The 15,955-nt window shown below is 43.5% G+C and overlaps 1 protein-coding gene across 2 annotated transcripts in view; it reads right to left on the bottom strand.

The window, feature by feature from the left end:
- LOC136614669 (keratin-associated protein 10-2-like) overlaps window positions 1-4,491 on the bottom strand; it is a 44,330-nt gene extending 39,839 nt beyond the window's left edge. For both annotated transcript variants that reach the window (XM_066594128.1, XM_066594127.1), the window contains exons 1-2: window positions 4,338-4,491; window positions 1,918-2,037 (exon numbers count right to left, since the gene is read on the bottom strand). In XM_066594128.1, coding sequence (XP_066450225.1) covers window positions 1,918-2,037; window positions 4,338-4,418 — 201 coding nt within the window. In that variant the 5' untranslated portion in view covers window positions 4,419-4,491. The remainder of the gene's footprint in view (window positions 1-1,917; window positions 2,038-4,337) is intronic.
- Window positions 4,492-15,955: the final 11,464 nt, after the last annotated feature.

Consider the following 15,955-nt stretch of genomic DNA (forward strand, 5'->3'; position numbering starts at 1 on the left):
CTTGAACTTGGTACTACAAAGTTGCACAATTTTGCAGCACCACGTGCGACTCTGTAGCGACACAAAATCACAAAAAAATACAGTGATATTGCACGGACCACCAATGCGATTTGCTTGTAGCAATATCACGACGCCCATGTGAAACAGGCCTAAACTTGTCAGCAATCCTGTAACATCCAAGATATATATATATAAAAATTTAAAAAATCCCTGCGCTCTTCTGGACTAAGGTACTCTCCTCCGAGCAGGAAGTGAAATACATATCACACAAGTATATATACATATGTAATAACTTACAATAAGGCATCTGTCATGAGTACCTCGTAATGCACTCTGACATCATCATCAGGGAGGGACTTTCCCTCTGAAGCGTAGGTGAGCCTGATTTTGGAACGCCACGTGCGTTTCAATGTTTAAGAAAACTTTATTAATTGTGTTTCTTGTGGACAGAAACACCTACCACTACCCGCATAGCTTTGAATAAATCCGTCTATTCTGATTTATGACCATTATCAGTGCTACCAGTAGCATACAGAAAGGCTGAAAAAGGCACTTCTTGTTTTGCCAAAATGCGTGGCTAATGGCTATGTATTAGTAAATGGATGAAAACCTATATGTGGGTATCCATGATTTCATTGTTTGCCAAAAGAGTGCACCTCAGACCGGGGCTATTTTTCTATATGTCCTGCTTATATGCAATTCAAGAGAGCTTTATCTGCTCCAGATGTCTCTTCGGGTATACTGGATTGTGGACAAAATATTTTGTTTATATGCCAACTTAGACCCAGGGTGCCGGTGGGATTTCCCCAACCAAGGTTAACCCACCATGCACCAGATGATTTAATTTGCACCTTCTATATTTATTGGTACAATAGTATTTAAACACGAGGCGCAATTCTTATACTTTTCTATATATCTCCTGTAACATCCGGGAGACTCCCAGGCAAAAGGGAGACCTGATTGCCGGAATAGTTGTCAAATCTGCCGTATATCACTGACATCTCTTGGAAGGGAACCCTATACAAAAAATTCCTCTACCCCGGCCACTGGATGTATGGCAGGCCCTGACCTTGTCTGGACCCAAGGATATTTGCATGGATTTCATTCCTTTTCAATTAATTATTTGTAAAATTCGCGGTGGGAGATGCAGCGTGAGGCTGGAGGGTCATTGTTCGAGAATGTCCTGTCTGACGCAATACCTCCTACCGCACGCGGTTTTACCTCAAATTGTATCAGTTGTTTAATGCAGTTTTTCACGGTAAGGCTCCTACAGATAAAACACAAGGTGGTAAAGTTTATCTGCAAAGCCTATGCATCCCAAAACTGCATTGAAAACATGGTTTACGCACTGCTGCTATGTGTACAAGCACACCGAGGGTGTATTTATCATACAGTTCCAGAAGGAGTAAAGGAGGAACAGCTCCATGTAGGGTTATAAGATCAGATGTTTCTGGATTTACATTTTATGGACATTTTAAATAGTTCTTAAACAGACAGACATGAGACGAACAGAGGACCTCCAGGCTTCATTCACATGGTGAGATCTCTCCACAAAATTGGGGGCAGAATCTGCATCAAAATCTGCTCCTTTTCAGGATTCTATTGGATGCTCTGTGTATCTAGTCTGCAGGGCACATCATTCAGATTTTCAAGTCCAAACTATGGAAAAAATAGTCAATTCTCAGTGATGAAACCACATCAGACATTTGCAGATGGATTTGCCCCAGGACAGAGGTTACATCCACGTGTGAATGTACACAAAAATCTGCCGCAGAATTCTAGTTCTGACGTGGATTAAATTGTCAGAGCCACATCAGGAAAATATGGCCGGATCTGATGGTTTAAGGCCCGTGTGAAGGAGGAGTTATACTGTGGGCAGAGGAGAAAACAATACAACAGCGGGATATAGATACTCACCGGACCGAAACATGAGTTATAGGTGCTTAGGATACATCTACCAACAACACCCTTCCTGTCATATATGTAGCAACAGCTGCTCATACATTCAGCACTAGTCTTACAAGGACTGTTCATGCACTAAATGTAAAACAGAGGAAATATATATTAAGTGAATTTGTTCATGAGGTTTCACATTTATATCACATGAAGAAGAAAAGACGATTCCTACTTGTCAACCTGGAGTATTCTTAAAATTCCCAGAAAAAGGGGGAGATCCATTGGATTCCGGGTTATCAAATCTACTGCATGTTGTTGAAGTCTCTTGGAAGGAAGCTTTTATAGAGGATTTCAATGAAAATGGCAAGTCTACAGTTACTCACCTCTTCCGGCTCCCCCTTTCATCGCCCGCTGTGGCTCCAGTTTCTGCTGTCTGTTTACAGGCAGCTGTGACATGCCTTAAACCTGCTGTAGCAGCCAATGACAGCCCTCAGCCATGATCACTGAGCGCTGTCATTAGCTGCCAGAGCTTAATTGTTGACAGGGCTTAGCCTGCCAAGTGATGTCACTGGGAAACCGGAGCCAGTAGTGGAGCATGAACAAGCGAGCAGGGAGAAGTGAGTAACTGCTGATATGTTATTTTAATACATGAGACATACGTTGACAGGGGTTATTAACTCAGACTATCTCTTTAAGAATTGCAATATTTTAAAATGTTTGCCTCAATCTTGCTTCAGTAGCTGGGTGGTGTACAAAATGACTCCACACCCAGATGCAACAAATTTATGAATATTGGAAAATTTTGTATAGATTTTTTGCACTTTAAACTGGAGAAGGGTAAAAAAAAAGCTGACAGAAAAATAGCATGAAAAATAATCCTGATGATACATTCTTCCCATTTTCCTGAATTTAGACAGCATAAAAATAGAGCAGAAATTGCATTAAACATGCTACAGTGGTGTATGCTGTATTTTAAATTTAGGGCATGTTGCTAGATATGTTAGACACACATCCTTTCTTATGGCCTATTTTTTTGGTTCACTTACTTAGCACAAATATTTTTCTAGACACTTCCAAACTGTACTGTGTGAACATATGTATAATTATTTGTATAATTTTTTTCCTAATCTCTCCATTGTCTCCAGTAGTTTCTGTCCCAGATCCATCCCTCACCTCTCTTCAGGACTGCTACTGAGTGTACTCTCTCCTCCATCTGCCATTGCCCTCTACAGTTAAAGTCTATTCTTCTATGAGAAACCTGGGATTACATCCTTTCAATGCCAGGGAAGCTCTCATTGGAACTCTTTACATCCAGCATTATCAGACACATGGACACAACGTCCAAGAGACTGTATAAAGAAATGTAAAGGCAATAAACTGAGCCCCCTATGAAGCTGTCATGCACCCCTGTGCTGCATCTTACCTCTGATCCAGACCCCTTCTACCGTGTTTCCCCGAAAATAAGGCAACCCCTGAAATTTGCAGAAGTCCCAAATATAATGCACCCCCCGATAGTAAGGCATAGTAAAGTTTGCAAGCAAGTCAGGAGGCCTGTGCCCTGCTGCCATCCCCGTTGTCTTCTACCTCCAGATGTATAGGTAGATCTGCAGACAGTCTGCTGTTATACTGTCCCTGCTGTGCTGTACGAGTGTGCTGTTGTGAGCTCCCCTTGCTGGCTGGAAAAGTCCATACTGTATGTTCTGTTCTTGCTGTACATGTCTGCTGTGATGAGCTCCCCCTGCAATACCATCCCTGCTTACAAGTCGTACAGAAACTTCTGTCTGCAGACAGGTACGTTACTTTACATTTTTTTATGGCTCTGTGTGTGAGTCAGGCAACCTGTGTGTGAGTCTTAAGGCTGGGTTCTCACAGAGCGTATTTCCAGCGGAAATCTCGCAGTTTGGCCACAGCGATAAACAGCGAGATTTCCGCCGGGAAAGCGCTGCTTCAAAACCCACGGCACTCAGCCGCTTGTTTTGAAGTGACCTGGCTGCACACTTTTCCGTTTCTGTGGCCGGTGAATCCGCACCACAACGCCGGCTTCTCCCAGCTTTGCTGTGACAGATTTGCTGTCCCATGTGGATGAGATTTCTGAGAAATTTCGTCCACAAAGCTGGCCAATTGAGGGATTAGCGGCCACAGACGGATTTGCAGCGGCGAAATAAGACACCCCCTGAAAATAAGACGTAGCGCATATTTGGGAGCAAAAATTCATATAAGACACGTCTTATTTTCGGGGAAACAGGGTATATACAATTTCTACTATCAACATACATTTCCTAGGGCACCATATTAGCAAATGAAGTGTTACAGAGCTACACAAGTATAGGAATTTGGTTCATTTCAAAATTCTTCCCTATTGTTAATATATAAACCAAACGAAGCCTGAAATATCTACATAAATGCAAATAAAATACAATCTAAAATATTATTCATTTTACCTTTAATTCAGACTGTGCAACTGTGAAACAGAGCGATAGGCACACAAACAGCAAGATGGTCATCATCCTGAATTGTGCCATTTCTAGTGATGAAGCCAATGGCCGACGACTTGAACACAGCAAGCCAGCGGGCAAAGAAAGAGAGACTGGAGGATGCAGTGTATATACGGCTTATATATAATTCCCTCAACCACATAAATGTCAGAATGATTTAGGATCACAAAAGAAAGTAAAACACCCAGAACTGAATGTTCCATCCTGGATCCGGGATCCTGTTCTATTTAATATTTGCTTTCTCTTACTGAATACATGCTAGGTAAACAGAACATATAAGTTGCCAGACCAGATGTCAATATATTAGGATGCCAAGTAATATAAGGCCTAATGTCCACGGCATGCAGTGCACCCGCTGCGGATCTAAGCTTCAGATCTGCAGTTGGTGCACTGCGGATCGTGTTAAAAATGATTTTTCAATAATTGCTGGTGGTCGCGAATTCTGTGTTTATTCGGCACTGGTGTACGCGGATACACGCAGATTTGAATTGCAGATCACGCATGGATATTAAATGGAAAAAAAAAAGGAAAAAGAATCTAAACGCCTTCCAACTATGTCCAGCCATTAGCCAACCTCTAGAAGCCATTTTGCTTACCATTGCTGAGAGCAAGATGGCATCTGCTGGTGCAAATCTGAGTATTGTGCTGTGTTGGCTGATTTATGACCTATTTTTCGATGATGATGAGCTCACTGATGTGGAGGAGGAAGACAGAGAGCCCAAGTCATAGGAAATATGCTTTTGGGTGCACCGCATTGTGCAGGAGCAGCCTTGAAAGGGTCATTTTGCGCAGGCACAAAGTAAAATTTTCTTCCTTTTGTCGCATAAGTGCCTAGTCAGACATGTAATCCTGCACACGCAATCAGACTCCCTCAGACATGCAATCCTGCACACGCAATCAGACTCCCTCAGACATGCAATCCTGCACACGCAATCAGACTCCCTCAGACATGCAATCCTGCACACGCAATCAGGCACCCTCAGACATGCAATCCTGCAGATGCAATCAGACTCCCTCAGACATGCAATCCTGCAGATGCAATCATGCACCCTCAGACATGCAATCCTGCACACGCAATCAGGCACCCTCAGGGTGCGTTCACACGAGCGCATAAACGGCGCGTTTTTGCGCCCATTCGTATATACGTGACCATCTGAGGCGTCGGTTCCCAATGTATTTGTTCACATGAGCGAATTTACGGCGCGTAAAAACGACAAACCGAAAAAAAACAGAACATACGCGGCCGAAATACGTGCCAACGTATATTCGATAGGCGAAAAGACCGTTTGAGGGTGCGTTCACACGAGCGTAGGCGTATATACGTTCGCACGTGCGCAGCGTATAATCGCCGAAAAGAACGTTTTTCGGCGATCATGTCCAGAGCTAGAAATCGTATTATTGTTTGTTCCTACTTTTCAAACGGTCTTTTCGCCTATCGAATATACGTTGGCACGTATTTCGACCGCGTATGTTCTGTTTTTTTTCGGTTTGCCGTTTCTGCGCGCTGTAAATTCGCCCGTGTGAACGAATACATTGGGAACCGACGCCTCAGATGGTCACGTATATACGATTGGGCGCAAAAACGTGCCGTTTATGCGCTCGTGTGAACGCACCCTGAAAAGTAGGAACAAACAATAATACGATTTCTAGCTCTGGACATGATCACCAAAAAACGTTCTTTTTGGCGATTATACGCTGCGCACGTGCGAACGTATATACACCAACGTTTGTGTGAACGCACCCTCAGACATGCAATCCTACTCACGCAATCATCACCCTCAGACATGTAATCCTGCACACGCAATCAGGCACCCTCAGACATGCAATCCTGCACACGCAATCAGACACCCTCAGACATGCAACCCTGCACTACAGGCAAAAAAGGACTTACGCATGGTGGCTAAGCCTCAAAACTTAGCTCCGCCCCATCCCACCTCTCCTATTGCAAATAGTGGCGAGGGGCGGAGAGGGGGCAGGAGCTAAATGCATTGCTCCCGACTCTTCCAGCCTCCTCCCCCTGCAGAGAAGGATGCTGTATATCGGCTGGGCATTAAAACCCGGCCGATATACGGTCGTCTGAATGCACCTGAAGGGCCACGAGTTTCCCCATGTTGAGCATCTTGGTATAACAAAATGGCCAACAAAGATGTTTCTGAGAAACCCCCTTTTCCCCACCCACCAGGCTTCAAATCCGTGCGTGTGATTCGCAAATGCATTTAAATGTATTTGCAGTTCGCTGCGGATCCGCGACTCCCATAGCCTGCAATGGAGCAAGATCCGCACAGAATCCTCGATGAAAATGGAGCATGCTGTGATTTTAGATCCTCACGGGTACTAAATAAATACGATAAAGTCAAATCCGCGGACCTAAAATCAATTCTGAAGCTCCATGCATGTCTATTGGGCGGCGATCGCAAATAAAATCCGCCCGTGGACATAAGGCTTAAGACAACATTCTAAATCACATAAATTACATACAATCCATGAGAGCTAAATAACATGGCCAGCACGCTGCTCTCCTCCTGCCGCTGCTGATCAGGACTCTCTCGCTCAGTGTCCTCCCACTGAGATCTCTAATACACGCTATGATTCTTGGTCTCTTAGATCAGGAGTCCCCAACTCCAGTCCTCAGGAACCACCAACAGGTCATGTTTTCAGGATATCCTATGGTAAGAACGCCTGTGGTAATGTCTGAGGCACCGACAATAATTACATCACCTGTGCAATACTGGGGAAATCCCGAAAACATGACCTGTTGGCGGTCCCTGGGGACTGGAGTTGGGGACTCCTGTCTTAGATAACTGGTCACACTAATTCTTCCCCTGCCAATCTCCCCCCTTACCAGACTACTTAAGATGCTTTTGCCCATTGCTCCAGTACCAAAGCAATATCTTCCCTAGGTTCTAGAAGTATCCTCAGCTGATCCTTCTGCTAGTTTATCCTGATTATATACTCAGCTACATTACTAATCTTGTCCTTCACTCTATCGCCTATCCTGACTTCTCTCCTATCCTAATTTTTTAAAGACTTTCATTAGCCCTTACTACCTATATTCTATGTCACTCCCTTATCAGTGTCTAGATAAAAATGCTTATGTTTCTGTTGTAGTATTCCTTTGAGGGTGCGGGCAGACGAGCGTAGGCGTATTTATGTTCGCACGAGCGCAACGTATAATCGCCCGAGCGATCGTTTTTCACCGATCACGACCAGAGCTAGAAAGCGTATTTTCGTTTGTTCCTACTTTGCAAACGGTCTTTTCGGCGATCGAATATGCGTTGGCGCGTATTTCGGACGCATATGTTCCGGTTTTTTTCGAATTGCCGTTTTTACGCTCCGTAAAATCGCCCATGTGAACGAATACATTCGAAACCATTGCCTCAGATGGTCACATATATACGTTTGGTCGCAAAAACGCGCCGTTTATGCGCTCGTCTGCCCGCACCCTAAATGCAAGCCAATCACATCCATGTCTGTGCCTTGTCATAAGTGTGTATAAATATGCATGCCTCTTCAGATCTATTTCATTTAAGCCTGAAGAAGAACTGAGAGGTTCGCAGGCTCACTATAACATCATGTATTTTTGCTAGCCATTAAAAGGTATCATATCTATAAGACTACATGGTTTCTCTTGCTTGGAACAATCATAATGTCCTAACTTGGCACTTCAAACTGGTCTCATCTATCCAATCTCATGTCAGCTGTTGCTAACAGAGATTACTCATGTGTATTTACATGGGGATTCATATGGTTTAGCCTTATGCCAAATCTTCTCAAAGCCTGGAGAGTCCACTATTCAGTTGGACCTTGTTTGTATGTGAAGCTACTGCAGTGAAGGTTTGATATTCTATAACTGTTGGGTGTTTTTGCTGTAAGAAATGTTGCTAATATATAATGCTATACTATAGACACTATAAAGGAAAGTGAGACAGATGGTGGCTGAAAGGTCAGTGCTATTAGTATTGTTTATTGCCAGACCAGACCAACTGCTAGAATAATGTACCCAGAATTGGCTCACTTGCATTGGAACTCACTGGGAGAAATCCTGCTGGGCCAAGTGGGTCCTGGGGCATATATACATATATAATGATTTATTTAAATTCAGAGTAAATGCAATTTAAACATTTTATATACTCACCTCTTTTGCTGATCGCAGCCGCTACAATCTGCATTGCTCCAATCACTTGCGTGATTGGTTAGGTGATCATGCAACCTGGAAGTCAATTTAAGACTAGTTTGGTGTGAATTGCAGAGACCGGGAGAAGCAACAGAGGAAAATATGCGTATTTTTTGTTTGAATGCATATAACAAATAAAGAGCATTATTATTACTAAAAGGGGCATTATAATTACTAATATATATCTAGGAGGAGTATTATTATGTAATAGTGACCATGAGGGGCATTATTATGGAATGTTGGCCATGAAGGGCACAACTACTGAATGAAGGCATAAAAGGGGGCACCATTACTGTGTAGGGTTACTAAAAGTGGCAATGACATAAAGACAGATACTATTACCGTGTGGGCCTTATGATATTATTGCTATCCAAGGGACAATAAATGGAAAGATCGTGTAAAGATGTGGAAAATGAAGATAGGTGGCTGATAAATTTAAGAGTTAAATGGCCTATGTGTTTGATTGATCATTTGGATAATGCTTTAGATAGAGCAAATAAGTATTCCTTGTAAGTTTGGAACTCTAAAGTAATTTATTAGGCTGTGCCAGAGGTTCAGCCTAATAAACATATAGATATTGTATACTTGGAGACTTTTCTTAGACCTCTGTCTGTCATGGTTATTCATCAGCATCCAGTGGTTGCATTTTTAGGGGGCTGATGGGAAGAGATTCCCCTACCATTATCTAACTACCTGGATGTCATAGTCACTACTGACCATGGCATTTAGTGAGATGCAATTTGGGATTTGCGATATTCCGCCTCAGCCGTGGACAGGGGGCCTATATGTTCAAGTTCGAGGAAGATTACAAATCACACATGACATTGCATGTAATCAGAAGTTGTCTTCCTTTATTTTAGGCTGCATTCCTACGAACGTATATCGGCTCGGTTTTCAAGCCGAGCCGATATACGTCGTCCTCATCTGCGGCCCCCCCGCAGGGCTGGGGATTGAAGAGCCAGGAGCAGAAACTGAGCTCCCGCCCCCTCTCTGCCTCCTCTCCGCCCCTCTGCACTATTTGCAACGGGGAGAGGCGGAACAGGGGTGGGGCTAATTCTTGGAACTTAGCCCTGTCCCACCTCCTTTCATTGCACATGGTGCAGAGGGGCGGAGGGGAGGCAGAGAGGGGGTGGGAGCTCAGTTCCTGCTCCTGGCTCTTCCATCCCCCCCCCCTGCAGATGAGGACAACGTATATTAGCTCGGCGTGAAAACCAAGCCGATATATGTTTGTGGGAATGCAGCCTTAGAAAGAACCAATATTTATAGCAATCACACAGAAATTCCAACCAATGTGAAAGTATACTAGTTATTGGTCGTAAGAGTTGATGATGCATGATGACTCAGATTGTAATCATTAACAATGATTAGTCATTTAGTACATTCAATTTAAGGATTTAAGGATTACATGGAGATGGAGATACATATGTTTGTAAAAGTATATATTTGTGTGTATAAGTATATATATATATGTATACTGTGGCAGTGTTGTTTAGCAGAATGTCCAGCCGAGGGCTCAGAAGCATTCATTCTGCTTAACCGATGAGAGAGAACACATGTGGGTGTGGCAGGAAGGTAAGAAAAGCTTTCATTCCTGCCACACTGAAAGCTCCTGAGCTTTCCTCAATGCTGGAGGAGAATAGTTTTTATAAACTGACACACGGAACAGCAATGGGGAGTAAATTTGCACCTTCCTCTGCTAATTTATATATGTTTTTTTTTAAAGAAGATAGATTTTTAGATTCTCGTATATTATTTCATAAACGTTTTCTTGATGATATTTTAATTGTTTGGTAGGCTAGTAAATCAGATTTAATCCAATTTATTAGCAGTCTTAATCTTAATGATTTTAATTTGCGTTTTACGTCCACCATTGATCCAATTAATATTGTCTTTTTAGATCTTTAATTATTTATTAGCAACAATATTATCCAGACAAAAACACATTTTAAGAAGGTTGACATGAGCAGCTTTTTCGATTTTAATAGCTGTCATGCGAGTTTTTGGAATAAAAATATACCGTATAGCCAAATTAAGAGAATTCGGCGTAATTGTACTCAAAAAAATGAAACACAAGCTAAATTATTGAAAGAAAGCTTTAAAGAGAAGAAATATCCCGAAAAACTTATAGAAGATGCCTTTAAGAGAGCAGCAGATGAATGGACGGATCAATGAATAGAATGAATGAATAGACTAATAGTGAAGTAAGAACATCTGATGTCCCCCAAAAAACGCATAATAGAAAAAAAAAAGATAAAAAGAATATAAAACCCGCCTTTATTACAAAATATAGCTATAATCATAGTAATATTAGAAAAATCTTGCGTAAAAATTGGAGTATCCTTTATCTGAGTAAAGTTTTAGAAAATAATCCCACATTAGTTTTTAAAAGAAATAAACCTTTAAAAAACAATTCTGGTCCCCTCTTACCCAAGAAACAGGAAGATTACCGCTATGAAAAATAAACTATTCTTTGGTAACAAGCTTGGTGGTTTTTTTAAAGGGGTTGTCCTGCGCCGAAACAGGGTTTGTTTTTTTTCAATAGCCCCCCCGTTCGGCGTGAGACAAACCCGATGCACGGGTTTAAAAAAAAAACGGATAGTACTTACCCGAATCCCCGCGCTCTGGTGACTTCTTACTTACCTTGCGAAGATGGCCGCCGGGATCTTCACCAACGGTGGACCGCAGGTCTTCTCCCATGGTGCACCGTGGGCTCTGTGCGTTCCATTGCCAATTCCAGCCTCCGGATTGGCTGGAATCGACACACGTGACGGGGCGGAGCTACGAGGAGCAGCTCTCCGGCACGAGCGGCCCTATTCAGAAGGGAGAAGACTGGACTGCGCAAGCGCGTCTCATCGGGAGATTAGACGCTGAAATTAGACGGCACCATGGAGACGAGGACGCTAGCAATGGAACAGGTAAGTGAATAACTTCTGTTTGGCTCATATTTAATGCACGATGTATATTACAAAGTGCATTAATATGGCCATACAGAAGTGTATACCCCCACTTGCTTTCGCGGGACAACCCCTTTAACTCCTTCCCGCTCCATGATGTACTGGTACGTCATGGAGCGGCGGGATATGTATGAAGAGAGGTTGCGTATACAGTGCGGGCATCAGCTGTTTATAACAGCTGACACTCGCGGGCAATAGCCGTGATTGGCCGCACGGCCGATCGCGGCTATTAACCATTTAAATGCCACTGTCAATTCTGACAGCGGCATTTAAATCCCCCGCTGTGAGATTTAGGGAGCCGTGCAGGTGTCATGGCAGCCGGGGGCCTAATGAAAGACCCCAGGGCTGCCTTACCAGACTGCCTATCAAGCCATCCCCATGGGGATAATCACTAACGTTTTTTTAATTGGAAAAAAAAAAGTTGTAAAGGTTTAAATCACCCCCCCCCCTTTTGCCATATCTATTATTAAAAAATCTAAATCATACAATAAAAATATGTATTTGGTATCGCCGCGTCTGTAAAAGTCCGAACTATCAAAGTAGTGCATTATTTTTCCTGCATGGTGAACGTCGTCCGAAAAATAAAATAAAGAACGCCAGAAACGCACTTTTTTAGCTACCCTGTTTCCCAGAAAAAGCGCAATAAAAAGCAATCAAAAAGTCGCATGTATTCCAAATTGGTACTATCAAAAACTACAGAACATCCTGCAAAAAATGAGCCCTTGCTAAACTACATCGATGGAAAAATAAAAAAGTTATTGCGTGCAGAAAATGACCGCAGAAAATAATTGAAAAAAAATTAAATGTCTTTGAAAAAAAAAAAGAGGAGTATAGTAAAAAAAAAACTATACAAGTTTGGTATCGTAGTAATCGTGCCGACCCATAGAATAAAGATATCATGTTGTTTTTGCTTCCGTTTGTGCGCCGTAGAAACAAGATGCACTAAAAGATGGCGAAATGTCGGGGTTTTTTTTCATTTTACTCCACTTAGAATTTTTTTAAAGTTTTTCAAGTTTTTCAGTACATTATATGGTACTTTAAATAGCACCATTAAAAAATACAACTCGTCCCGGAAAAAAACAAGCCCTCATACAGTGATGTAGATGGATAAATAAAGGAGTTACGACTTTTTTGAAGGGGGGAGGAAAAAACGAAAATGGAAAAAGAAAAAGGGGCCGCATCATTAAGGGGTTAAATGTGGTAAAATGAGATGTCAATGTTATACACACATGACCCATAAAATGAAAGAGATTCAGTTGGGAAATGAAACAATACATTTAAAACAAAGATTAAATTGTGATAGTAAGAACATAATTTATTTATTAAAGTGTTCATGTAAAAATAATATATTCGGGAACCAAAACTAAACCCAAAACACGCCTTACACAACATAAACGTAATATTAAAAATCATATCACTGGGGGCGGAGCCTGACGCGGAGTGAAATCGCCGCTTGCTAGAGCTGCTCCGATACTGAGGCGACAGTGAAGGCACCCCACTACAGCTATCTGCAGCGAGGATGGGCAAATTTACCAAGGAGAGGAGCGGAGAGACCTCGGGAACACCCAGACCGGCTCGGGGGCAATCAGACCTCCAGAAGTACCTAAAAGAAAGAGCCGCTCGTTGTCCCCGCGCCCCGAGCAAAATGGCGCCGGCAGCGGAGCCGTCTCTGTCCGCTACAAGAGGGGGGTGAGTCATCTTCCGAGGGAGAAGAGGAGCAGGGAGTCTCCAGGAGCTTCATGCGGGACCTCATAGCTAAGGCTATGAGTCCCGTCTTAGCGGACCTAACGGTCATCAAAGAGGAAGTCAGGCACATGGGCCGAAGGGTGGAGGATCTGGAGGGGGCAGCAGCAGCCATTTCTACACACTCCCTGGAAATGGAACACGTTCTCCCATCACAACTCGAGCAGCTTAACAGAGCCCTGCTGCAGCAGGAAGATCTGGAGAACCGCAGCCGCCGCAGTAACGTTCGCATTAAGGGGGTCCCTGAATCCAGGGCGGCGGAGGCCCTCCTTAAGGTGGTGAGTGAGATCTTTACCATACTTCTAGGGGCTGACAGGGCAGCTAACGTCACGGTGGAAAGAGTGCACAGGGCTCTCCGTCCGCAACCAGCAGCGGGGGAACCCCCAAGAGATTTAATTTGCAAATTACTTGCTTACCCTGACGCTGCGGCCATATTGGATGCTGCTAGAAATAGACGAGGTGTGCGATACGAGGGAGCAGAAATCCATTTTTACCAGGATCTCTCCCCCACCACACTAGCCAAACGGAGAATTTTACGACCCCTCCTGGACGCCCTAAAGGCGAAAAATATTCGTTACGCCTGGTTATTCCCCTTTGGCCTGGGGGTGACCCACAGAGGGAAAAGGATAAATATCAGGTCTCCAGAAGACTTAAACAACAGTTGGCAGCTGCTTGACCTTGACCCTATAGACATCCCAAATTGGTTGCCCATGCCGGACTTCCCCACCCTCCCACGCCTGATGACCGAGGAGAGCTGGAGCGTAGCTACCCGCTCGAAGTCGCCCAAAAACAAAAATAAGAAAAAACCCAGAGATGAAATATCCGAGATGGACACCTGAAAGATTCTCCCTACACGAGGTCCAATACCCCACGTGAAACATAACAAATTGGAATATGACGGGGAAAGAGAACTTTATTCCATATAAGTTGGCGAAGCTTTCTAAAGAGTCTCAGGCTCGAGCTTAAAAGATGGACATTCCGCCATGTTGGCACTCAACCCCTCGTTCCAATGTTTTCCAGGACTCTCTTAGGAACTGTTATCCCGTTCTGGTTTTTGACCCCTGAAGATAAGGGGTGCCTGATCGCCTTATCCGGATCAGGCATCTGTTTTTCATTTTTTGATAAAAAACTTTGCTTAAATTCTGCCTCACGTTAACAGGCGTTTATTGGTCTCACAAGAGACTACGCCTGTTTCTCACTTCTATAGTGAGAATTAAGCTTATAGTAACTATCTCACCTTAATTTGTCTATTTTACTGCTGTGTGTAACCTTCCTACCCCATCTTTCCTTTCCCACCCTTCCCTTCTCCTGTAACCTGATTTATTTTTTAGGATCACTGAACCTCCGCTTGAGCTTCACCAACCTCAAGCACACGTGAATACGCATAAGCTGCAGACCTATCACGGAATCCCGCCCGGTTCCTCACAGACCCGCTGGAAGTAAAAGAGTTCACTGAGCGTACAGCACTGGTAGTTGCTCGCACTCCCGCATCGGAGGTGGCTCTCTCTGACTTCTAATCTCTTACTCTCTTATTTAGGAATACAATATCACCCTATACTCGAAGTCACACATGGAAACGCTCAGATGCACGTCCTTCAACGTCCGGGTACTCAACACTCCACGAAAAAGGTATGAGATCACACAACTACTGAAAAAAATACAAATCAAAAATATTACTCCTACAGGAGACCCATTTTAAGGGGGATAAACACTTCCCGCTACCTGGGAAACACTTGATAATGTCCTTCTATAGCTCCCACCCCTCGTCAGCTTCTAAAGGAGTCTCAATTTCCTTCCACAAGTCGGTAAATTTCACCCCCTCGGCGGAATATTCTGACCACGAAGGCAGAGTGCTCTTCCTGAAAGGCTCCATTAATGGAGTCAATCTTACCATAGCAAATCTGTATGCCCCTAACACCCACCAAACAGAGTGGCTACACAAACAAATTACAATCCTCAAGGAGTTCGCTAGCGGGGAAATCATTCTAGGTGGTGACTGGAACATTACCCTAAACCCCCTCCTAGACTCCTCTAAAGGTAGGTCCCAGGTCTCACAGGGTCGCATTAGCAAACTTCTTAGAGCAGTGGGCGAACTAGGGCTGGTTGACGTCTGGCGCACACTATATCCTCTGGAAAGGGACTATACTCACTTCGCACAACAATATGCATCTTACCAACGATTAGATTACCTCTTCACCTCCTCAACCCTCCTTTCGCAGGTAACAGGAGCCAAAATAGAGGCTATATCTATATCGGACCACGCACCCATTCACATAGACATTCGGATCATGGGAGAGGGCCCGAGAGAATGGATCTGGCGCTTAAACAACTCTTTACTGGATGGAGAAGAGGACAGACAAAGGCTCACGGAGCTTTTGGAGGAATACTTCAATTTGAATGGTGGTAACGACCTTAGCATTCCGGTAGTATGGGGGGCTCACAAGGCCTATATGAGAGGCATCCTTATCGTCTTAGGATCAAAGCGTAAAAAACAGCAGAATAAGGAGATAGTTGACCTTCTTGCCCAAATTGCGAAAATGGAAAAAACTGCTAAACTCTCTTTGATGAAAAATAATCTGGTTGACCTAGCGGAGAAACGCAGAGAGCTAAATCGGCTACTTCAATCCAGATTTAATAGAAGGCACCTCTTCCTTAAGCAGACAGTTTACATGCAGGGAAACAAGGGGAGCAAA

Source organism: Eleutherodactylus coqui, chromosome 1 (assembly GCF_035609145.1).
Source record: "Eleutherodactylus coqui strain aEleCoq1 chromosome 1, aEleCoq1.hap1, whole genome shotgun sequence".
Classification (NCBI taxonomy): Eukaryota; Metazoa; Chordata; class Amphibia; order Anura; family Eleutherodactylidae; genus Eleutherodactylus; species Eleutherodactylus coqui.